Source organism: Pocillopora damicornis, chromosome 5 (genome assembly GCF_964200805.1).
Source record: "Pocillopora damicornis chromosome 5, jaPocDami1.2, whole genome shotgun sequence".
Lineage (NCBI taxonomy): Eukaryota > Metazoa > Cnidaria > Anthozoa > Scleractinia > Pocilloporidae > Pocillopora > Pocillopora damicornis.
The window spans coordinates 10,360,619-10,385,245 of record NC_142674.1 but is presented as its reverse complement, the minus strand read 5'-3'; the positions used below and the strand labels follow the sequence as shown (position 1 = coordinate 10,385,245).

At 37.8% G+C, this 24,627-nt stretch overlaps 5 protein-coding genes and 1 pseudogene across 7 annotated transcripts in view; 2 read left to right on the top strand and 4 right to left on the bottom strand.

The window, feature by feature from the left end:
* The first annotated feature begins 4,711 nt into the window (after positions 1 to 4,711).
* On the top strand, positions 4,712 to 9,281 carry LOC113682368 (QRFP-like peptide receptor). The gene is made up of 2 exons (XM_027199529.2): positions 4,712 to 4,809; positions 7,143 to 9,281. Exon 2 carries the CDS (start codon positions 7,179 to 7,181, stop codon positions 8,205 to 8,207), a length of 1,029 nt encoding a protein of 342 aa, XP_027055330.2. The 5' UTR covers positions 4,712 to 4,809; positions 7,143 to 7,178; the 3' UTR covers positions 8,208 to 9,281.
* Positions 9,282 to 11,791: 2,510 nt separating this feature from the next.
* LOC113682356 (indolethylamine N-methyltransferase) lies at positions 11,792 to 14,606 on the bottom strand. Of its 2 annotated transcripts, XM_089206631.1 has the most exons (2): positions 14,438 to 14,606; positions 11,792 to 14,314 (listed from the first exon to the last, which is right to left on the bottom strand). In XM_089206631.1, exons 1-2 carry the CDS (start codon positions 14,489 to 14,491, stop codon positions 13,637 to 13,639), a joined length of 732 nt encoding a protein of 243 aa, XP_089062757.1. In that variant the 5' UTR covers positions 14,492 to 14,606; the 3' UTR covers positions 11,792 to 13,636. The 2 variants fall into 2 exon arrangements, with proteins under 2 accessions (XP_089062757.1, XP_027055318.2); XM_027199517.2 differs by having other exon boundaries at positions 11,792 to 14,604.
* Positions 14,607 to 17,291: 2,685 nt separating this feature from the next.
* LOC113668262 (uncharacterized) lies at positions 17,292 to 19,541 on the top strand. The gene is made up of 2 exons (XM_089206632.1): positions 17,292 to 17,477; positions 18,401 to 19,541. Exons 1-2 carry the CDS (start codon positions 17,461 to 17,463, stop codon positions 19,146 to 19,148), a joined length of 765 nt encoding a protein of 254 aa, XP_089062758.1. The 5' UTR covers positions 17,292 to 17,460; the 3' UTR covers positions 19,149 to 19,541.
* LOC149045143 (uncharacterized) lies at positions 19,450 to 20,772 on the bottom strand. Its single transcript, XM_089206630.1, has one exon. It carries the CDS (start codon positions 20,649 to 20,651, stop codon positions 19,584 to 19,586), a length of 1,068 nt encoding a protein of 355 aa, XP_089062756.1. The 5' UTR covers positions 20,652 to 20,772; the 3' UTR covers positions 19,450 to 19,583.
* A 57-nt stretch (positions 20,773 to 20,829) lies between these two features.
* LOC149045142 (ficolin-1 pseudogene) lies at positions 20,830 to 21,981 on the bottom strand (annotated as a pseudogene). The gene is made up of 3 exons (XR_016186469.1): positions 21,757 to 21,981; positions 21,229 to 21,482; positions 20,830 to 21,013 (listed from the first exon to the last, which is right to left on the bottom strand). The product of XR_016186469.1 is annotated as a ficolin-1 pseudogene (transcript).
* A 1,410-nt stretch (positions 21,982 to 23,391) lies between these two features.
* LOC149045141 (indolethylamine N-methyltransferase-like) overlaps positions 23,392 to 24,627 on the bottom strand; it is a 3,422-nt gene continuing 2,186 nt past the window's right edge. The window contains exon 1 of the mRNA XM_089206629.1: positions 23,392 to 24,627. This exon is cut by the window's right edge and continues 2,186 nt beyond it. The gene's annotated coding sequence lies outside the window, so the exon portion shown is untranslated.

The following is a 24,627-nucleotide window of genomic DNA, read 5'->3' as shown; positions in this document are numbered from 1 at the left end:
AACTTCGGAGAGTTCGTGTGAAGTGCAAACTGACTTCCACCTATGTTTTAGTACAATGTTTAAATACCTTATGGTTTGAGTCTCAGGGTAAACCAAGGTGTAGCACATGCCTAAAATTTTAATCGCTACTTTCAGCTGAAATATAAATTTCTTTCGGTTAAGAATCAAGCAGTTCTAAATGTTATTGTTCGCTGTTCAGATTACTGCTAAGTTAAATATTTACTACCAAACTAGAAGTAAAAACCCTCTATGAACCGAAACATCGGAAAATGTTTTATCTTGCTCTCTTTCCTTTTGCGTGCAAGCGAAGTTTTGCGAATGGCCCATTTCGTCTTAAATTTCGATTGTTCTGAAGTCGCCGACGGCAAAAATAGATTTTATCGATTTTCTCCAAATTGAAGCGGCCTTTCTGAAAACAAACTACGTCACGTTTAGTTACTTACCAATACCTATCGATGGGCAAAATATGAGCTAAGAAATAATTTTCGGCTCTGACCGCGAAATCTCAGTTTTGCTAGGAGCCATTACATGGAGCGTTAATTTCCCACACTGGGCCTACGTCAAGGCATTTTCACAGAACGGTTTATTTTAAGACTATCTTTTCGCGGGAAATAGGCTATTCGAGCTTACTTGGGTAATACGATCCATGAAACGCGAAGAAAAAAATGGCTGCCTTACGCGGGGACGTCTTCATATCAAAACTACGCAAATTCCGCCTTTCTTTTGCTGTATTCCAGTATTCCAATCCTTACTTTCCTAATATATCCCACTATCCTTTGCAAATTTTTCACACTTGCGAAAAAATTCGCAGGAGTGCGGATCATCGTTGTATTTGTATTTGTATTTGTATTTTTTATTATTATTATTATTATTATTATTATTATTATCATTATTATTATTATTTATTTTCGTATGTATCAAAGGTTATCCGTCTTCTGATTCTGGCCCCTCTAAAGAAAATTTCATGAAAAGAGTCCAAATTCAAGACGATGAAGAGGCGAAATGTCAGCGATGATGGAGAGCGCGGAAACAAGAAATTGCGTGAGCATGCTGTGTGCGAGTTGTCTTCATCTCAAGAATCTTCATCCACACAGTCCGCAAAGGAAATTTTGCGACGCAGGTTGAACAGATGCGGGTGCAACAAAATGAAGAGCGTTTTTCTAGATCGCAAGATAATGCTACCCTTTCGAATTGGGCTTCGATCTTGTCAAATCTTGGATATTTCTGTGAAGTGCGGTCGATAATTGCCGCATGCGGCAAAATTCACGGTGCCTATTGTCGCTTTGATCATTGAAAAGTCAAAGTCAGGTTCATCATCACTAGAACTTTTCTCAGAACTGCTGCGCCCCGAGGTATTTTCAAAATATTCACACCGCAAGCGTCCAAAGCTCACTGTTATTCTTTTTATAGGACGAAGTCAAGGCTGCGCACTTCGATTTCGTCCGTTGTATAACAGGAATAACAGTGACGGAAAAGCAAGCTTAAAACGGCAGAGAACACCGGAAACCACAACGGACACAAAAGATGTGAGTAAATTCTATTGATTTAACGCGTAAAATGTTCATATTTCGAAATATTTATCTTTGTTAATCGACCATATTTCGTTCCTCATGCTATTCCTTATGACATGTTCAAATTCTCAACGGTTCCTCCCGTAAGTTAACACCGAGTCACACAACATGTGACGCTTTCATGAATTAATCGTTTGCTTTTTATCAAGACGTGAGCTTGGGACGCCTTTGTTCACACGACATCTCTCTGATGTTTTTCTTTCGGTATATTAGCGAGTAGAGTTAGAAATTTACCAGGCGCTAATCTTGATTGGTCGATGTGCTCTCGTGGGTACCGGTAGTTCGCGGTAAATTAAAACTAAAAATAGACTTGTCTGCGAAAACGCCGTGACAAAAACACAGGGCAGTTGAAGGCTCCAAGTGATGGGCTCTTGGTTTTGTTCGATTTTTATAGGCATTGGCTCTTAAATTGTTATTGTTATATGAACTTGGCCTGGTTATTGTCATGACAACCGGCAAGTGAGGTCTAAATTTTTGAAATCTCTATAATAGCTTTAGAAAAGCTTCAGATTCCGCGCTCCTACGCTCTACCACTGAGCCACTGTGGAGTTTCTGTGGCTCAGTAGAGCATCGGAACGCTGAATCCGAAGGTCCGAGGCTCGATTCCTCAATGGAACTCAGAATGTTTTCTGTCCCACGCTCTTAGTGAGACGAAAAACACCTTTCTCTATAACTTGATTTAGGTGTCGATGTCTTCAACTTAAAAAGTTAATTGGGGACACCTAAATAATAGGAAAAAAAGAAAAAATATATAAAATTGTTTATACATGGTATCATTAGGTAAATTCATAGTTCACTAAAATCCAAAATTTATAAAAAGGTAAAAATTAAAGTTAAAAATTACGGAGTTATCTCCACTAAAATATACAGAAAATGCTAAACATATTATTAAAATTCTCAAGAACTAAAATTAAGACGGCAGCCACAATTGTCACTTCTAGTCTACATGGTTAATACGTCGTATGTTGGACTTAGAGGATTGTAAAGTAGGTTTGTCTTTGATTTTGCTGTCCAATTTAGACCATGTGTATGGTCCAAAGTACCTTAAAGAATGTTTCCTTTAGTATACACTATTAAATCTGGCTACGAGCTTTTTACTCAAAGCTTCATCTCTTGTTGTGTCTGAATTGCATGCTAATGCATAATTGAAGTGAAGTAAAGGAACCTCGTTTAAGGAAAAATTAATGGTCGCTCGTTGATTTTGGCTGTAATTTTTTTTAGGCAAAGCCACACATTTTCATAACATATTTTGATTCAGTGATTCCCGGGACCGTAACGAATCTATTGACAATGGAAGAGCGGATACAGAATAAAGCTTCACGCGCTAATAATATTCGTTATGCATGATGTTGCCGACCAGAAGGCTCCTTGAATCTTAAAAGTCAAGCCTCTCAAAGAGATCTTTTAGTTCTTTTGAAGAGATGAAAATTGATCAATGAATTTTTAATAGAAAAAGGTCTTGATAAGAAAAAGCCAGGTTTTTTCAGTTTTGATTTGAATTCTTAATTTCTTTCTTTTGATTTTGATATTTTAAGCCCTGCAGACGGCACTTTACATTTTTCACGACCGGGAAGTCAAGACAAATTATAATGAATGATTTTATGATTTTTATAGCTTAAAATGATAGAAAAACCTAGCCTTAGAACTCCTGGCATAGAGTTTTCCCTGCGTGTGTTATAGTCTTCCCTCTTAAGTCAGTCTGCTGGTCTGTTAAATAGAGTCACAAATCAAGAAAATTGAATTCATTTTATTTCTTTCGATATTCAATTTTCTATGAGCTTTATTATAACATATGTATATTAAACAACGATTTAGAATCCATAAAAAATTGTGAATATATGAAATAAAACAAAATGAAATAAACAAGATATTTGTGTATATAATCACAAGGAACTCTGCATTTAGCCAGAGTTGGGTTATTTGATTTATTTTCGATGTGATCGTGTTATTTTATTATCTTTCTTTTCGGTAGATAGAGGGAGAAAACGTACCTTTTAATCAGCCATAACTGGTTAAGCTGACTGACGCAGCTTGCAGGTATAAATTTAACATTTTGAGGCGTTTTGTGTAAGTCAGCCGGTTTTCAGTTTCTTCTATCAATCTCATATCAACAAATGGAAAATTTATGAAGTTTACGTAATTTGAACAATGACTACCTCTACCTCAAAGCTAGAGATAAAAACTTCAGAGATACGCGTATTTCATCTTTGTCTTACATCTATTTTTCATGGTTTTTCGAACATCTGACTTTTTGCGTGCGCGAAAATCAATCTTGGAAAAGATAATGGCTCTGAATTCCCTTTCATTCTGAGTAAACTGACAAAAGTTAATCTTCCGTCATCTTTCGATAAAAATCGGCCACAATGCATAGTATAAAACAGATATCAGTCTTAAGTCTACTGATCTAGGAGTCAAGAGGACATGGGAGTCAATGCAAAGATGCTTAAATTTTCAGGGCTTGCAAATATTTGCTTAACTTGATTGAAAAATTGGCCTAAATTTGTTTTACAAGCTTCCCTCTTGGTGTCTGTAATAATCTCCGCTTTCCTAAACCACACTTTTTTGTTTTATTTTATCCTTGCCTTCATGGTGTTTGTTTGCCTTGAAAAATGATTATTTTAAGATCTACTTTATCCATACGATCCTGTGAAGATTTTAAATTTTAATGTGATAATCCTTAGTTTCAATTAGGAAATTGGCCGCGGGTAGGGTCATGCAATCTTTCCCTTTCTACACTAAATCATCATCACAGTCTTTTGATCGCTATAAGAAATCAAAACAACGGCTAAGCTATGAATATTTAATGTAATCAATGACCTGGTCGGAAAATTTACCAGATAAAGTATATCTGTGATTGACAAGTATTCGTTAATGGATCGATGGCCTTGTTGCCTTTGAACATCCAGTCGACCGACTTTTAACTTTGAATTTTCCGAAACTAAACGAAACTTTTATGTAAAGCAAACAGGAGGGCATATTAGCATTTCTTTAAATGGCATGAGGCAAAAACCTGATTGTAAGACATAAACAGCTGTTTTAAAACAGTCATTAAAACTAGGATTTTAAAAACTACCATATTGTCTCACTGCGTCATTAATCAGTTTTATGGCAAGTCCCAACAAGAGGTCGACATATACAAAGTCTACCTTATTTTTCTGTAAACATCGCAGTTTTATCGTTCAGAGGGAGTGTCAGCCAATTTACCGAATGAAGGATGAATTCAACATAGAAAGGAGAGGTAAGATGTGATTCTCATAACATTCAAGAATAACTTGAACAATCGACGACACATTGGAAAGAGGGTGACACTGTATGATATTTACGTTGCGCACAAGAGTTAGAGAAAAACGAGAAAAAGTTACATATTTAAGAAAACCTTGTAGCACTCAGGCTCAGAATCCTTGCCTTTATGATCGCTTTTTTCTGTTTTGTTTTGTCCATTTCTTTTGATTCTTTAGGTTGAGTTTCATTAATTAAAGCTTCCTCTACAGTGTCAGAAAGCATAACACTTTAAAAATACAAGGGAAATAAATATTGGGGGAAAATCCTTCAAATTCCCATGATGTCTATCACAAAGTTAAGGACTTTGAAGAATCGAAATCTTTTAATCACTGCAAAGAAAATGATGCACATAAGCTTGGCGATTTTGAAACTTCCTTGCAATTTATTATCTCATTGAATTTGAAATCTTATCAACCACTTGTAAATCTATATCTTAAAAGGCCGTGTTTGTTTTTTCTTTTATGAAGTTGAGTTAAGTGATGGGAATATGATCATTGATTCTGCCGATGGAGTGGTCTTCAATGTCTGGGGTAATTTAATGCAGCAATTTACACCATGCTTGCCATGCTTTTCGAAGGGTGTCGAAACTCTTTCGTGCCCATATTCAGATGACAGCGATAAAACTTCATTATGCTAATCCCTGTCTATGTTTTTTACCTGCATGATCAAAACGTTCGCAATATGTTTATTTGTTATGGTTTAACTACCATAATCCTTTTTTTGACCGACGAAAAACGTTCATCTGGTCTGTCAAGCAAATGAAAAGGTCATTATTGAAAGCAATATCGCAGACCTAAATATGTTCGACATTCATTTCTACATCAGTTAAACATCCTGTAAATCAATCGAAGGGGATATTATACGTCGACACGAAGATATGAGTATTATTTCAGTTTGAAAGATGAAAGCAACATTTTGGCAGAGAGCAATGCAATAGTGTCAACATATTTTTTTTGGGGGTTTTTTGGGACGTGAGAAAACAAACAGTTGATTTACAGTTTCAGCATTTGTTTTATTCTCCATTAAGTAATTGCGACAGCTGACAAAACAAATTTGCTGCTCTAAAAATATAAATACATTTTGACTTTTAACATCACCGATAAAATCACACACTATGAGCTTCTAAGAGCTTCACAAATGTATCGCTCGCCCTTTTTCCACTGACTGTTTGCACAAACACCCACAAAAAAGCGGTATATGACGTCATCACTATCCTCACTAATGAGGATGTTGAAAAATTGCAACTGACACACGGTGAGAATTTCGCGTGACTTCTGCGTATGGTAGGTTTTCCAGAAAAAACCCATCCTCCTCGAAAACTACGTCATTCGTGATTGTCGAAATTTGCGTGAATAGACGTGGGTTTAAGATGGAATCTGGGTAGCAATGAGAGCTGTGAGGTGTTCCACAATAATCAACACCTTGTTTTAGAATTTCACTATCTAATGCAAGTTCCTTTTGACGAGTTTTTAGCTTCCCCTTTGTAGTGTGAGTCCTTACTAAGGTTATTCATGTGATGTGTTGGAAATCTAGAAGCCTAAGACCTGAAAGAAACATCGGCAAGATAAGAATAAGTAACTGATTAACATTGAAAAGGAATCGTGATGATTTCTTATCTATTCAGCACATGATCTCATGTGGATTGCTCTAGGCTGTTTGAAAGCGTAATTTACCTTCTTCTATTCTGTTACTTTAGTGCTGGTATATACAAATTTAAGGTGTGACTTTTCGTCTAAAAAAATTTGCCAAAATGATTTCAAATCCAAGGCTACTTAACAGACATGTCTTCATTAATTCCATAATTTTATCATCCAAACAGATGGTTGGTTTCTCTATCGCATTAAAATCGATACCTTGCTGTGGATTATTAGCATAAAAGTGGAGGACGTGGGTGTAAACGATTCATTTTCTAGCTTACCTTACCTTTCGTCTTTTAACATTTATTGCTATATCTATTCAAATTAATTTCGGTTTTCCCGGTTGTAGGCCATAGAGCCTTTGTAAAAGTTTACAAATTAAAGTCAAGTACGACGGGCACTATTAAATGAAATGTAAGACATTCATGTCATTTAGTCGCTAAGAACCTTTTTGTTCAATTATTGGTATTTGGGAGCAATCAAATTAATTTCTCGTTGGCGTCACATACATTGGGATGTTTGGTTTGTGGCTAAAAATGCCATTTATTGTTATATTTAAGCCTATATCATAAACACGGTTCCACAATTGAATTTATTTGAATCTCTATCGCGAGACCCTGTGGATCGACTAATTTGAAATCATTTAACTCAGTTATACAGATATTGCTCCAAGAAAGCCTAATCTAAGATGGAAGAGTTCGGAAAAGTCATCATTTCGGTTATCTACTTGGTACTCTTTATCACTGCTATACTCGGCAATGTTTTTGTTGTCTATTTGGTGCTGAGAACGCCTGCAATGAAGAGTCCTACAAACCTTCTTTTGGTAAATATGGCAGCAGCCGACATTCTCTTTGCTGTGTTCATGTTTCCGCTGGCTGTCATCCGACTTCATGTAAGAGCTCTCTGGATAGGAGGTCCTTTTGGTGACTTCACATGTCATGTTATATTCTTCATGTCCCATTTACCAATTGCTGGTTCGACGACAACTCTAACCTTCATAGCGTTTGAGAGGTTCTTTGCAATCGTGTACCCATACAGGACGATCAGAATCTTTCAAAAAGTGTGGGTCATCACAATCTGTATTTGGCTGAGTTCGGCCGTGCTTATGAGTCCCGTTGGAATATCTGCAGTTACTACTGAAATAAACGGCCAAATCCATTGTGATCGTGACTGGTCCACTTTTGGAGATCCCGTGATGATGAAACGGACATTTTACGACTCCACATTTGTCGCCATGTACGCTGTTCCATTGCTTGTCATTGCCGTCCTGTACACTGCAATCTGTCGCAAGCTTTGGAAGCACAATGCACCTGGACAACGTGGACCATTGCATGCACAACAGAATAACACGATTCGAAAACGTCAAATTATCACGATGCTTATCACCATCGTCATCGTTTTTGCACTTTGTTGGCTTCCCACACATGCCCAGCACATTCTTTTGTCATACTTTCCTACTCTCCATGCGCGCTTTCCACTAGCTGTAATGGTGTCCATGAATCTCTTTGGTCACACAAATCCTGCCATAAACCCTTTAATCCTGTTGGGACTCAATAATCGATTCCGCCGCGAGTTTTTCAAGTTATTAGCTCGTAGAAGAACAGCTCGTAATAGAACAGCACCTTTAGAAGAGTCCCCAAATGTTTCCGAAGATATAAGAGTTCAAGAAAATGGAATCAATAACGCTGGATTACGCACAGAAAGAACGGGTTCTTGAATGGGTTGTTAAAAATCTGACGAACGGTAATCATGAGCTCACTTGGTTTCAAAAACCAGTTGCTGTCACAGATATTACTTATATACTTGCCTTAATTTGGCTTGACACATCTTGCGTTAGGATATATTTGATATCATTTAAAGTAACTTGGTAATAATATTGACGTCATGTAGAGATTGCCTTTAGTAGAGTGCATGGAAATATAATCCCATCAACCTAAACGTTTTCTGAACGCTTTCAACGTTTTGAGCAAACATATAAATATATTAATGTTCATTTAAATAAGTTTTGTAGTGATAGACAAAGAAATAACTTAAGTCACCACCTCGCTTTAAACAAGTTCTTGAATTATCGTAGTGTGTCGGGCGTTTTTAGATGTTTCTTGTCAACCGCAAGTCCTGCCACAGTTGCTCAGAGCCGACGTTCGGCGCTGAACTAATCTCACCGAAAGATAAGGCACTTTTTTGCTTTTGTTTTTTGTTTTTTGTTTTTGTCTTTATTGAAGGCACAAGAAGGCTCCTTGTGTCTTTTATTGAACATTTAAGAGACAACTCGTTGAGAACAAAATTAATCCCAACAAGAGATGTCCATCAGTGGTAAGACCCTTTGGTAAGAATAAACTGCTGCTCCGAAATGCGTGATACGTCATATCACTGGAGGTAAGTTTAATTTTTGGTGGTGAAAACTTTTCAACACGCTTTAGGTGCTTCATGATACAAAAAAGAAATTAAAACGAAACGAAATAAACATAGTTTTTTATTCCATTCTTTTGGCAAAATGTTCATCGCAGCCCTCCCACTCCGTACAGTGAAAAACAAATATTTTCCACATTTTTTTGCAAATCCACCCACCATGTTATTGACCTAAAGGTAAAAATCTATCCACATGAACCTTACAGTGGTGGACAAGGGGGCTTAGCTAGATGAATGACAACTGGCAGGAGTACTTAAGTTGTTGCCGTCCTTATTTGAAGTGTTTTTTCGCTATATCTGAGTAGTTTCACGACTGGAATTAACCCTTTAACTCCTAAGAGTGACTAGCTTTCAATTCATCCTTACAATATCACCCGCACATCAGTCGTGATAGGTCTTGCGAAGAAAGAAAATGATCTCCAAGAGACAGTGTGGGGAATATTAATACTAATGTTAGGGCGTGAAAGTTAATAAATATTTCTTGATCAAAAAACGCCTTTGCCCTGCTCCTACGCTTGGTAAAATCACTCAGATCAATGCTAATATTTACGGCTTCTGTATTCGTTTTATTGGCTTGGCTCTGACTGAAAAATGTTGTCGAAAATCTTAATGGGCCGTTGGACTAAATCGGCTGAAACTCTTCGTCAAAACGGGTTGCGCGTGCCGTTAGCGGCGAGGGACTTGGATGGAATCGTAACTTAAACAATAGTGTACAATTTTCTTCTTCGGACAAAAAAGCTTGCACTTCTCTATTTAGTTCAGGCGTATAAGTTTTCTAGCGACGGGAACGGCTGACTTTCTGCTTCGCAAATTATATCGCGGCAAACGTTTCTTTAAATATTTTTTCGCAAACTTCACAAATGGTCAAACGAGTTACCTGACAAATTAAAAAAGGGGGTACGTTTCTAAAGAAACTGTGATGCTGCGTTGGAGGGGGAGTATATCAGGGTAATTTAGTGTTATCAACTGAGTTCATAACGTAAATTGGCCATTGGTTTAGATGCGTCCTTTTAATTTCTTTATACGTCGTGAAGGTGTTCTCTGAATTGGTCACCCAGTTTTCTTCCTGTTTCACCAATGTATAACTTTTTACAATGAGTGCAAGTTATGCAGTAAATGATATTGGCGGAGGTGTGCCATAAGTGCCACTTGACCCAAGAGTTCCATTAAGATCACTTATCAGTGATCTTAATGGATCTCTTGGGTCCCGACGTAGAGAAAATGTCGGGACCCAAGAAATGACGAGGACGCATCCAAAACCACTCGCTAGTCTCCTTAATCTCCCTAATCATTCTAAGCAGACTTCATTAATGAATGAAAATCATAGAGTAATCGACAATTCCCGAATAAAATCGTTCAGAGGGTTGGCGCTAAGGCTCAAGATGGAAAAATGCGTTGAATCATGATTACAAAAACAACAATGGGCGTAATTTTCAATTTACAAAATTCAATTCTCATTCATTGACTTTGTCCTTACTGACAGAAGAAGTCTTTCAGGTAAATGGCCAAATCGGCCTGTGACAAATCTTCCAGTTGTCAATTTCGTTCTCAGCCGCGAGAAATTCCATTACCAAAGCCACTGAATAAGTAACTTTCGGTTTTTCTTTTCGTATTTTGTTTTCTTTCCCTTCTAGCAAAGTTTGAACGTCACTGTCTGTAAGCGAAAGGGATTTTTCAGTGTTTTAGCAGCCTTAATCTGAGAAAATTCTGTCAAAATACCTTGGATTAAGAATGGTGAAGGCTTTGCCGTTCATTCGTCAACCGGACGGATTGGCGCGAGAGGCGAGTGACGTGCCAGCAGCTAATTGGCAAAAGGCGAGTGGCGAAAGGCGAGTGACGTGTCAGCAGCTAATTGGCGATATCAAACGCGTGAAAAAATACTGTATTTTTAGGGAATCGTAGGCAATCCTTGTATAACGCCGAAGTTTAAAGGATGAAATCTTTAAATTTGCGCAGTCTGTAGGTTTTGGGTATCACTTAAAACTGACTCAGTTAAAGAAAGTGGAGGGGGACAGAGGGGCGGGAGCCCGGGAGAACAGGGGGTGGAAAGCGGGATCTATATGAGGGCGAGAAGCGGGAACAGAAATAAAGAAGGCGATAATTTGTCGTTTATTACTGGGAATTATTCCGTCAAAAACACTTATCTAGCAAAGTTTTGAACTTTTTATTTAACATCCACCAATGCTTAAAAGAAAATTTTGGAAGTAGGAAAACGTAAATTTGTACTCGGGCTGGAAAAACAGTATTACTTCCGGTGAATTTGGAAATATTTAAATATTTTTTTGCAAACTTCACAAATGGTCAAACGAGTTACCTGATAAATTAAAAAATTGGAAATCCCTTCAATTCGATTACGTCATAGGTCATGAGAGAGCATGACACACGACACATGTCCACTTATACTTCAGAGTCTGGTAAGCTGTAGCTGTCGAAAATCTCCAGCAAAGAAAGCGAATCGGCCTCAGAATTTTTCAATGTGGCAACGAAAAATCCCTTCATGAAAGACCTTAATGGGAGCTCGCTCCGTACGACTGCGCTTCCAAAACTGCTGAAGATTTTGCCTCATGGTGCAAACCTGTTTCAAAGGAATATCGCTTCGCACTGGGGAGTTAGGGGTGGTTCACTTTTCAACGCAATTTTTTAATTTAGACGACGCTAAACCCGGGTTTCTGATCCTCTTGATTAACCTGAAGACAGTAAAGGGTGGAGACAATGAAGGGTGGGAGTCGGGAGGCGGGAGAACGTGGTATGGGGAAGTGGAAGACTTTGACCCCCAAGTTCCTCCCCCCCCCCCCCCCATAAGAAAGAAAAAAGTAAAATTTAGGTTTTGAATACATCAAGGTTTCTCAGAACCTGTTGGACCCTGGGCACTCTCAATAAAGGTAACAAAAGTATGGAGAACTTTTTTATGTTTTAAGTAACAGGCTATAAAAAAAACTGAATGCTGCATTTTAATTGGTTATTGATAATGATCTCTTGATCAATTAGGAGGCAGACACATAGATGACCTCACCATTAACAGTAGTTTGCTTTTTATCATTTAAAACAAATAGATTATATGTTGCCATGGGTCTACACAGCAATAAGACCGCAGTAGACATCAAAATATGGTATAAACATTGGTGACACACTTGGCTCTACCTTATGTGCCCCTTATTTCATTCTTACTGCATTTTGATGTCTTCTGATCTATCACTGAACTGACACAGGGCAACATGGAATCTATTTGTTAATTGTTTTGTGATCCCCTACAACTCCTTTTTAGCTCAAAAAAATTCTGCTTATGTCTAATCACAATATAATTAACCTCTTACAAAGCATAATTCATGACAATTCTAAAACAGATGAATAAGCCAGCCTAGGTTATGGACAATAAAGGATGCTACACCAGCCTGGTGATATTGCATACCCAGACCTTTTACAGCCAAATTGTTTTCAGGATCTGGGTATGAGATAATGCCTTGTCCAGACTGGTCCAATATCAATTTAACCAATTCACCTTTAATGTAGCATTTGGTATCACTGAAAAACCCCTGTTTTTTGGGATTAATATCACAAAACCTCCTTTACTCCCTCAGCCCTTGACTTCTGTGGGCAACTAAGTTGTTAAAAAATGTCTTCAATCTGTGTTCCCTTTAAATGTCATGTGAATTTTAACATTACTTCTGGAATGAGAATCCAGCATTAACTAAACAGTTCACATAACAGGATCTGAATATATTTACACCAAAATCAGAAATACCAAATCCAAGAAGTGCTCAAGTGTACAAGGAAATACATTGAACAGTTCCAGCTTAATGACAAGCAAAGAAGCTGACAGTTTGATCAGGAGTTTTGTTTTGTATAGAACCATGTGAAGGAAGTGCATGTATATAATCTTGGACAGCATGCATTTAACCATCCTAAACACAATTTTTTGTTGTGAGTTATGAGTTACAAACTTATTGGACTTACTGAAACATCCATAAGAACTTATTTTCTGCTGAAATTTGAAAAACACCTGAATTGCCTCTTATACCCTATAACTTAGAAAATATTTGGACCACCTTGTAGAAAATCATGTCACACATCAATTATTACTACATTATTAAAGGGATGCAAGGAAATGATCATTGTACAAAATGTGGTGATTGATATTTTAACCCTCTCACTCCCAAGATCTCAGTAGTAATTCTCATTACTACCCATACAATTCTTTGGATGTTACAATCTGGAATTGGATCAACTTATTAGTTATTAGTTGATATTTTTCTTTATTCCCAAGGCATTTCCTTGCATTCCTTTAATAATTCCCAAAAGTGATCAACATGAAACTTCTCCCTATAGTATCATTACATTATCCAGCAAATAAGTGATGAGAATATTCAAACTTATGAGGTAGAAGTTGTTATCTTGATCTAACACCAAATTCTCACAAGGAAATGCACTGCAGCTTAAGGGGAATTAACAATTTGATCTTGGAAGTTAAAGGGTTAATATGCTGGACTGTAGAACCTATAAACAAACTAGAAGCACAAGGACAAGAAAAAAAAATGAAGCAATTGGCATTGTAACAGAAAAGATCTGGTACAAACAGGTGAAGACTAGAAGAACCTTAAAATTTGATTATTACTTTCTAATGAGACCACAGTAAGTATAAAAACTGTGCCTAAAATAACTTAGTTTTTGAGCACTAGCCACTTTTCTGCTTTTCAATGAACAGCCATCAGCAATCATTACAACTGACATCTAGATGGGCTATGCATGCGCGTCAAACCTGCCTCTAAAAAAGAACAAACCTTCAGCATTGCAATTCCCCTTTGTCACTGTCGGATCTAAGGTAAATACCTTCAGATCAAGAATCTGGTATCCCTCTTCCGCAAAAGTTTCCTCAATAATACTCTTACTCAGAGGGAAGCAATAAAATTTTTCATTACCAACCATGTAAAAACTCTCGCCCAGAACTCCAAGCATGACAAAATATCCACCAGCTTTCAAGTACCTTGACAGCTTGGCGATCGCGTGACGATAGTCTTCTGTAGATGTCACGGAAGCTTCTAGACACAGATTTGTTGTGATCACATCAAACGATCGAATCTGTGTGGACCACGAAGATGGCCATTTTACCGGGTCCTCCCATCCAATATCACACGATAGAATATGGGTCACTTTCTTCCTCAGTGCTTCTTGTCGAATTGACACTTCTTCGCTTGTCTTTCCTTCCAAGTTCTGGACGACAAAGTTGAAATACGATGACCAATCATGAGAATCAGGTGATTTCTGCAGCCATTCCTCTACTTCTCGCCGATTCCTTTCGCTGTACTCGGCAAAAATTATCTCTTTCGAGTAGGGTTCGGCGCTGATTAGAGCAGAAATGTTTGGTCCTCCACCAAATTCTAACACACGAAGATTTCCCTCGGGCATTTTGGACCAAGCCTCGTGGAAATTACGCATGGCAAATTGAGAGTGAGAGGGAGTTTCTTCGGAAATTCCAGTGAAATAAGAATTCAAGTAGGTTTTGGTGTCGAAATAATTGTAGTAGTCTTTTCCGAATCTTACCTCTGTTGTACTTTGGGTACCTTCTGTTATGTTTGTGTGGACAGCCTCACACATTTTGGGCGCCGTTGCTCTGCTCACACTTCAGTTGAAACTTGACAATTAAGGACTGGGACTGAATAGACTATTTTGCATATTTCATTGGAAGGTGTTCACGAAAAATTCTGATTTCGTTTTTAAAAAACTATTCTTTACGAAGAAAATTCCTTTCATATTGTCAATATCGATTTTTTTTACTGTGTAGAATGTTCTTTTTTAAGGTATAAATTGATTTTTATCATGTAAACTGTGATCTTATACAAGGATTTACAGCCCTGAAAAAAGCCGTAACAACACACGCGAAAAAATACGATAACTTTTCTCGTGTGGTTGATGTTGCCAATCAGCTACTGACACATCACTCACCTTACGCACCACTCACTCAAGTTGATGATTGAATGGCAAAACCGTCACCATTCTTAATCCAAGGTCGTTTGTCACAATTTTCTCACATCGCTCACAGAAAGTGACGTTCGAAAGAGAGATGACCAAAATAAAAAGAGAAAAACCGAAAGTTAAGTACTCAGTGTCTTGGATAATGACATTTCTCGCGGCTAAGAGAGAAAATCGAAAACTGGAATATTTGCCACAGGCTGATTTTGGTCGTGTAACAGTTGAGATTTTATGTCTGCAAGGAAACAGTCAATAACTGAGAATTTTGTAGCTGGAATCTACGCCCATTGCTTGTTTTTGTAATGATTCCATGCATTTCTTTCATCTTGAGCCTTATAGTCGACGCACTCTACGCCTTTTTTTCCCGAAGATTGTGGATCCTATATATATCTTTTTCCTTCACCAATGAGGCTCTGTTAGGGTAAATTTCGATGAGCGACACGGCTCTGAAACGATATCAAGGAGCTGAAATGACGACGGACAGCGAGCCGCTCACGCGAAATTACGACAGCTGTCTACTCTGTGACCTGTGTCGTCTGAAATTCCGACAAGCGACTTAGATTGTAGATCCTATATATCTTTTTCCTTCATTAATGAGGCTCTGATAGGGTAAATTCCGATGAGCGACACGGCTCTGAAAGGATGTCAAGGAGCTGAAATGACGACGAACAACGGGCCGCTCACGCGAAATAAAGACGGCAGTCTACTGTGTGACCGTCTGACTCTCTTCTGTCATCTTCTCATCTCATCTTTCATATTTGGGTCTTTTCTCTCGGCAATCCCCATACATGCCCAATACACAACAATGGATTTCGATGAAAATTGTGGTTTTCAAAAAATTGTATTCGTGACACCCTCTTACGGAAGTAAAATAACCGGAAGTCAGATGAACATCAGGGAGGGCAAAAATGTTGTCCGATGGACTCCTACGGATGGAATCCGATGGGGTCCATCGGAATCCAATTGAGTTCATCCGACTCCATCGGAATTACCGGAAGTCTAGTGGTAAACCGTTGCTTAGACAAGTGTATCATATGTGAAACAGCCTCGTCCTTAAAGCCATGAGGCGAAACAGCTCATTTCAGACGCGGGTGACTTGAAATATACTTCGTTTTATACCTCGTTACAGACACAAAGCTATCGGTGGCCGAGGAGGGACTAAGTTGATGGGTTCAATTACATGCAAAAGTTGTTATTGTGTTTGCAACCATTTCTCAGTAGTTTTAACAATTATTCATTAACAATCTGTACTTGGCAAAAGCAATGAATCTACAATGTCATGGGGTGAATGAACATTTAAATGGTTTACTACAATATAATTTACCTCTAGCGGAGCATAACTTATGATAATCCTGTTATAGAATAAACTCAGCCCAGATTTTTGACAATAAAGGATGCTACTTCGTGCCTAGCCCACCACCATAGTCTACTGTTACTATATCAACCTATTCACCTTAGTATCATTACACAACATGTTCGCGTAGGGCTTGAAATCATGGGACTATAGCTGAAGAAGGGATTGATGTCAGGGGTGGGGAGCCTTGAATGGTATGGCCCATTTTATCAAAGAGAATGAAAACTTTCACTGCTAATGATAGTAAAGAATACTGAAATGCCTCCAATACTGAACTATTAATAGACAATCTTGTAGAAAATTATGCCACCAGCCCCTAAGACAAAACACAGAGCGTGAACTTCTCCAGGAGGAAAATGAAGGATGAGGTGATTAGAAACTGTATCCCTTTGATAACGCGAAAAGTTTTGTTCTAGAGGTGGGACTGGGACTAAATTGTTTTGACTAAATTGTTTTGTTATAGCTAGCAGTTGAGATCTTTTAAAAGAGGTAAATTACTCTTTTTTCAGTTCTTGGCCAAGATGATCATGCAGTTAGGGTTTCTCCCTCCACCACAGAGAGATTGTCCTCAAAATTTCACATTTGCCTCGGAAGCTTCGCTTCTCGACCACATATTAATTTTTCGGACAATATCTTAGCCGCGGACATTATCAGGCGACATACCTGCCGCCCAAACGAGTCTATTACTAAATATTTAACAGGCATAAAAGGAAGAGACGCGAACGGGACACTCGCACCCACGTGAGGCTCCCACAAAGAGAATGAGCACTTGCAACTATACAAACCTAAACAAACTAAAGGTTAATCTAATAATGGCAATATGGACAATCCCCTGAGATAAACCAAGAACATACCAGGTCTCCATCAAAAAATGACATTAAATACGGATAGTATTGACAAGGAATGAGAATATGCCTGCTTTTACGGCAGTTCATGCTAAAACTACTAGTCAGTCAGGGTTAATCCGATGCTTTGATGACGTCATGCGTGATACCATGCATTTGTTATCCCGCGATAGAAACCATCCTATCCCTTGGTTTTAACTTTCATCTCAGTGCGTCTTAGAGAGTAATAATAGGGACCTTACGATCCGACAACGGCGACGGCGACGTGGGACTTTTTTACTTCCGGTTACGTACTGCGCATGAGTAGATTTCTGAGACGGCGGTGTCCCTTCACGCGCGGACGTCTAGAAGCCTTGTTTGACGTTGTGCGAAAACGTGGAAATTAAAACCCAACTATGGCAAAGGAATCAAGGTAAAAACGAGACTTTGCGACTAAATTTAAAGAATACTAGTTTGTTTGAAATATCCGAAACGAACAGAGCGTGGAGTCTTTAGTATACGACCACAAACTGAATGGAGAGAGATTTGACTTATTTTGCTTTGTATTTGTTTGTGATTGTACTTCACTCGCTATCACTGAGCTTTCTTATCACTTACTTTCCAACTTTTTTCTCGATCAAAAAAAGAGAACAATTAAGCTTAATTTTATTTTGGGTTTACTAGGAAATAGTAGAGAGATTTTGTCGGCAGCGGTACTAGATTCGACCGATGCAAAGTGTATAAATACTTTCATTGAGCTAATTTTCATTTATAATCGTAGATAACCTTATTTTACAAGGAACTCACTGGCTGGGTTGAACAGTTATATCGACGAATTCCGATACCGCAAATATTGCTTTATTTATAACTGAATCAAAAACAAATACAAAACAGAGACGTTCACATAATTTCCACTGTTTCCTAATTAAATAAGAATTATTTTACAAAATCCAAACTTTATTGATTGCCCAATATTTTGCTCCAAATGCTACACATTTTTTTAGTAATTATGACTGTCTTCATTTGAAAGCGTCCTTCCAACCTTAATTGTATGTTTCCCTCATTTGGAAGGCAAAGGATAGCCATCATGTATTCTCATGATCATTTCTTTATCTGTCAACAAGTTCAGCTAATTTATTGGAGGACTAAAGAAAACAAAGATATTGTCTAATATTATGATGATCTAGTTAATACCACCCAAAGCAAGTTATGTTATTTGTTTTAAAAACTTTGATCATGATTAGGACCAAGTGCTAGTAAATCTCAGATACAATGATAATTTTATTGTTAGCAAATTTTGCTGATATACTGATACTTCTTCCTCATGAAGTAATTTTTGTTGCACTGCACTTTCAGTCAATCAATGAAATGGAATGAAGAACACGAATTGCTTATGTTGAGGGAATTGATGCTTTTGCAGCCATGGCTGCACAAGAAAGGAACTAGTGAGAGAGGAGATGATTGGGAAAAGCTGGCAGTATCCTTAAATGCTATTCCTTATCCCCAATTCCGTGTTACTCAACGGTCTGTTCGTGACCACTATTCAACAATGGAAAAGAGAAGAAGGAAAAAAGTCAGGGAAGAAGACAGAGCCTCAGGTATTGCCCCTGAAGAGGACAAGGAACTAGATCAACTGTTAGATGAAACCATTGAACTCTTTGATGAGTCTGACAAAATCACAGATCAAACAAAACAAAAGCAGGAAGAAGAAGCAAAGAAAGCAGAGGAAATGTGGAAGAGATCATTGGAAACTTTTAAAGATAGTGCCAAAAGGAATGCCGATGAACAGCAAGGAGCAAGACCGAAAAAGGGCAGAGCTAGTGGTGCAAGCACTCTGGCTTACCTGAAGGATAGGGCAGAAGTAGAAGCTACTTTAAAACGTGATGAATTGGAGATAAAAAGGCAAGAGTTAGCACTGCAAGCAAAGGAGCAGGAAGGAAGACAACAGCAATTGGATATGATGAACAAGCAAACTAGAGATACCCAGCAGCTTCAGCAGCAGCAAATGCAGCAGTTTATGCAAATGAATGCAAACATGATGCAACAGCACCAACAACAAACCCTTGCACTTATGGAACTAATGAAAAAGTTTGCTGGGAAGTGATGCTGGTCAATCTCTGCAAGAGGTCATTTAAATGCACAAAGAGTTCACATTTTTATTAACTTGAACATTTTCAAGGAAGTTAAAAATTAAAGATTTATAATAATAATTACTTGTTTACATATATAGTTGTAAAGGAAATGTTGCTTAATTTTGCCAACCTTTGAAAGTCGCCGAATTGATGTTATGCCAGTATCAAAACTGGGGCTGAGCCTTTATCAAGGCAATAGGGCTTATCCAACTATAGAATTGCATTACTCTCTGTAAACATGCTCACCATTATTTGTTCTCATTTAATAGTTTGTTTTGGTGGCATTTATTTCACTTTAATTCCAATATGTTAGCCTTTCTCGATTGCATAATTTTTTTTATTAAAAAGCAGTTCAATTTTCGAAAGGAAAAGTGTTATGTAACTTTTGTAAAACCTGTTTGGCAGACTTAGTGAAAATAATCCCCAATTTCTGGGGGAGAAACATCAAAGTAGTCTGATGTGGTGGATCCGTAACAACAAACACGAGCATTGTGAAGAAGGGCACATGTCACATACATTTTGCCAACAGCACTTAAACTTATTTTCAAGTTTTTTTTGAAATCCAGAAATTTAAAATAATTTATTATATCACCAAAAATCCATTCAACAGAAACTCTGACTTCACTCATAGATTCATTCCATGCAGACTGTATGGGAGTTAGTCCAGCCCCTCGAAAAGGTCCTTGCAGATGTAGTCGAAGAGGATATGCCGGATCTCCATAAATACATAGGGGGTACCCATTTGTGTCCACTGAAAATCGTTGCAATTGGTTTAACACTCCAGATCTAGCTAACATCCCACTGTCATGTCTCTTTCCCTCGACAGGCCCAAACAGGTTGGCAACAAGGCCACTGGGTGCTGCGATAGATTGAAACTTTATAGCATGGACTTTTTTGTGACCATTGTATAAGCACTTTTGGTTTTGTCCTGGTCGGCATATGGGCCTCACAGTACCGTCAACAAACCCCCAACAGTTGTCAAGAGCAGCTCCCCTGTTGTGAACTGCAACGGCAAACTCCTCTAAATGATCGGGTCTTAACCAATCCTGGTTCAAATCATTGAGAAGTCGGTTCCATGTTTGATACATCTTGTTCATAACAGCATTTGAGATCATACACAATTGTGGTTCTGGCCTTCCAAATCTGGGTATCATGTCTACGTATCTACAGGGATAGGCAAATCTTTTAAGAAAAATGCACAATGCCTCAACCATGTCGACATTTACACCATTGTAGCAAACGATCCGATCCGGTAAAGTAAACACCTCTGCCAAGTTGTAAATGTCATTCTTGTAAAATCTAAACTCAGTTTTACATTCATCATCGGTCATCTTGTCGAGATCGAAACACTCGTAGTTAGTGTACGGTAAATCCGGATTTTTAGGCTTGTGTAAATCGTAGAGAAGCACGAATTCTTCAGCGTTAATCAAACGGGAAGCATGAGCCAGGAGAATAGTGTCACGGAACTTTGGCATGGCTTTCTAAAAAACTTTCGTTGACTTAAACACGATAAACATCAATGACCGTCGTCAACGTTCTCGCTCGTAAAATTCGTAATCTCAATTTTGGCGGGAACGCCAACACGACGTGGCCCCGCTCGACCCAGACTTCTCACGTTGCCGTTGCCGTCGCCGTTGTCGGATCGTAAGGTCCCTAATAGCCCCTGAAAGCGTACCAGTTGACTCCGTTAGCATAAGTGGTTTGTCGACCATTGAGATATAATCCGTTTAAATTGGACCTATGGCATCGGTCGTACCACCAGGCTCCTTTGTACAGTTGGGCGCAGTGGTGACTATATATGTCATTGTCTTGATCTTTCGTAGAAAAATTCATATGGCTGGAATGATGAAGATTAAAACTCAAATATTGCCGTAATTCATTCAAAGTAAAAAATTTTGGGAATTAGTTCTGTTAAAAATTATAAAAACTAATCAATTTATGGAAAAATTTCTTGATAAATAGCATGGTCGGCACGGACACCATACGAAAAAAGGGACAAAAAGATACAATAAAATTGAATACAATACAATACAATAGACAGTTTTTCCTTACTTGTGTCGTCCTGTCATAGAGTCACCAGCCGTGCCGTTGTATCCGCCAAACAAAAGCTGATACTTATCAGCTTCGCCTGCCACCTTAAAAGTCTTGTACTCAGCGTAGGTGATGTTGCCGTCAAAGTCTTCCAGGTCAACTCTCATCATCACGTCATCAACTGCTGTTAAAAGGTGAAGATTGTCGTTTCCAAGCCAGAACTCACCGTTTAGATTTCCAAACCCAGGAAACTCGAGAAAGTTCATGAGGAATGCCTATATATATGCACGAAAAAATAGCAAGGTTGGATATTGAACGCATAATACAAGTCGAATATAAGCCTGAATTGTTCTCTCTTCATACCCTTTTAGCAAATTTTCATCGCAAAAACAACCCCTCAAAGGTAATAGTAAAATTTTATTAAGTTTAGGCTGCTTTTGTTCGTGGTGTCTCTTTACTGTGAAGGTCCACCACAGTTTGAAATGCAATGTTTCATATACTGAGCTGGTGACAAGTCATTTTCAATGCACTGAGATAGATTTCGCTTACCATTAGTCCTCTATAAATAAAATCTTTGTCTTCAGTAAAGTTGGCAAATCCAAAAAATCGATCAGAGTCGCTCAGTTGACACTTGAATTTCCCTGAGTCGCCCTTTATGGTTCTAAAGTTGTATGACTGACATCGCTCTGCCTCCACACACTCAAACTGACAAGAAGTTTCCGAATCAACTTCCATTTCACTTATCAGGCTTTTGTTCAGCTTTCGTACTGCCATGCTGTCCAAGTTCCTCCCCCCCCCCCCCCATAAGAAAGAAAAAAGTAAAATTTAGGTTTTGAATACATCAAGGTTCCTCAGAACCTGTTGGACCCTGGGCACTCTCAATAAAGGTAACAAAAGTATGGAGAACTTTTTTATGTTTTAAGTAACAGACTATAAAAAAAACTGAATGCTGCATTTTGATTGGTTATTGATAATGATCTCTTGATCAATTAGGAGGCAGACACATAGATGACCTCACCATTAACAGTAGTTTGCTTTTTATCATTTAAAACATATAGATTATATGTTGCCATGGGTCTACACAGCAATAAGACCACAGTAGACATCAAAATATGGTATAAACATTGGTGACACACTTGGCTCTACCTTATGTGCTACTTATTTCATTCTTACTACATTTTGATGTCTTCTGATCTATCACTGAACTGACACAGGGCAACATGGAATATATTTGTTAATTGTTTTGTGATCCCCTACAACTCCTTTTTAGCTCAAAAAAATTCTGCTTATGTCTAAATTATCACAATATAATTAACCTCTTACAAAGCATAATTCGTGACAATTCTAAAACAGACGAATAAGCCAGCCTAGGTTATGGACAATAAAGGATGCTACACCAGCCTGGTGATATTGCATACCCAGACCTTTTACAGCCAAGTTGTTTTCAGGATCTGGGTATGAGATAATGCCTTGTCCAGACTGGTCCGATATCAATTTAACCAATTCCCGGCCTTTAATGTAGCATTTGGTATCACTGAAAAACCCCTGTTCTTTGGGATTAATATCACAAAACCTCCTTTACTCTCTCAGCCCTTGACTCCTGTGGGCAACTAAGTTGTTAAAAAATGTTTTCAATATGTGTTCCCTTTAAGTGTCATGTGAATTTTAACATTACTTTTGGAATGAGAATCCAGCATTAACTAAACAGTTCACATAACAGGATCTGAATATATTTACACCAAAATCAGAAATACCAAATCCAAGAAGTGCTCAAGAGTACAAGGAAATACATTGAACAGTTCCAGCTTACTGACAAGCAAAGAAGCTGACAGTTTGATCAGGAGTTTTGTTTTGTATAGAACCATGTGAAGGAAGTGCATGCATGATCTTGGACAGCATGCATTTAACCATCCTAAACACAATTTTTTGCTGTGAGTTATGAGTTACAAACTTACTGGACTTACTGAAACATCCATAGGAACTTATTTTCCACTGATATTTGAAAAACACCTGAATTGCCTCTTATACCCTATAACTAATAAAATATTTGGACCACCTTGTAGAAAATCATGTCACACAGAGTACTAGTCCAGATCCCCTTTAGAAATAGAGGGTATATTAATTGTGGTGTATTTTGTAAAGCTATCTGACCATCTACAACCCATTCAAGTAATCCAAAACAAATTTAAAACCATGTCCAGCCTGTTTATTTAGTACAAATTAATTAGATAGTTAATACAATTTTATTAAGACAAAGTACTGAGAATGTTTGAAGGCATGAAAGGGATTTACATCAGGAACATTCTACATCAGCAAGGATGCATGAACAATGGAGATCTTGGAACACTTACCCTGATTTACCAAAAAATGATGATATTCCCCACTTTTTCTTCAAATTAATGCATGGTAATCAAACTATTCTAGACAGTGTATATTGAGCCAGCACAATGTTTTTTCCTAGTCAAGGGAAAATATTGTTTATGGTCAAATAATTACACCTTGCCTAAATCATAATCACCATTTTTTATCCTATGAATCGTTCTTTATCAAAAATTCACTACAGTACTACAGTACAGTACTGCTGACAGTAATTTAATAACTAAAATGGATGATTTTCAGACAGCGGAGGTTAAAATTCATGGAATACTTAACATGAGTTTATTGAAGTTGATCTAATTTTCTCCCCTCCCTCTCTCCCACATGATGTTAAAATTGTGCATTCTATCAACCTACCAAGATGTTGTGATTGTTTCATTTCATCAACATTGTTAGAAGGGGGAGGGGAGATTCTTTGTGCAAACCTGATTGGCAAAAAGTGTTTTTCTCTGAAATATGTTTGGATAAGGATATGTTTTCAATAGCTTTTCTAATGAATTTTGACCCCTATTGAAGATTGAAAGCTTCAAAGAAAACAAACTTCAAAGATACATTTGCAATAACTACCCCATGGAGTTTTGACCCCTGTTAAAATTGAGAGCTTCAAAGAAAACAAACCTCAAAGGCATGTTTTCAATAACTGTTCCCGGAAGTTTAACCTCTACTGAAGATTGAGAGCTTCAAAGAAAACAAACCTCAAAGATATGCAAATGATGAATTCCATGTTGTTTATCGCGTTAAGAAAAATTCTTACATGTCCATATTGCAAGTACCTGAATCTGAAGAATATATGATTGACTAAAAAAGTAAAATGCAGTCCTTTTCTTAAAGTGCTATGTACTGTATTTACCTGTGTATAAGTAGACCTTTTACTGCCTAAAAATTGGTCCAAAAAATCGCCCTCGACTTATACATGGGTCAAAATCTGAGATAAAAAACTTTCAGGACAAATTAGCATAATAATTGTCTGATATGTAAACAAACAATCCACTTTTACACGGTACAAGTTGCGATGTCTTTTCCCTGCACAACTCGAGCAGTCTA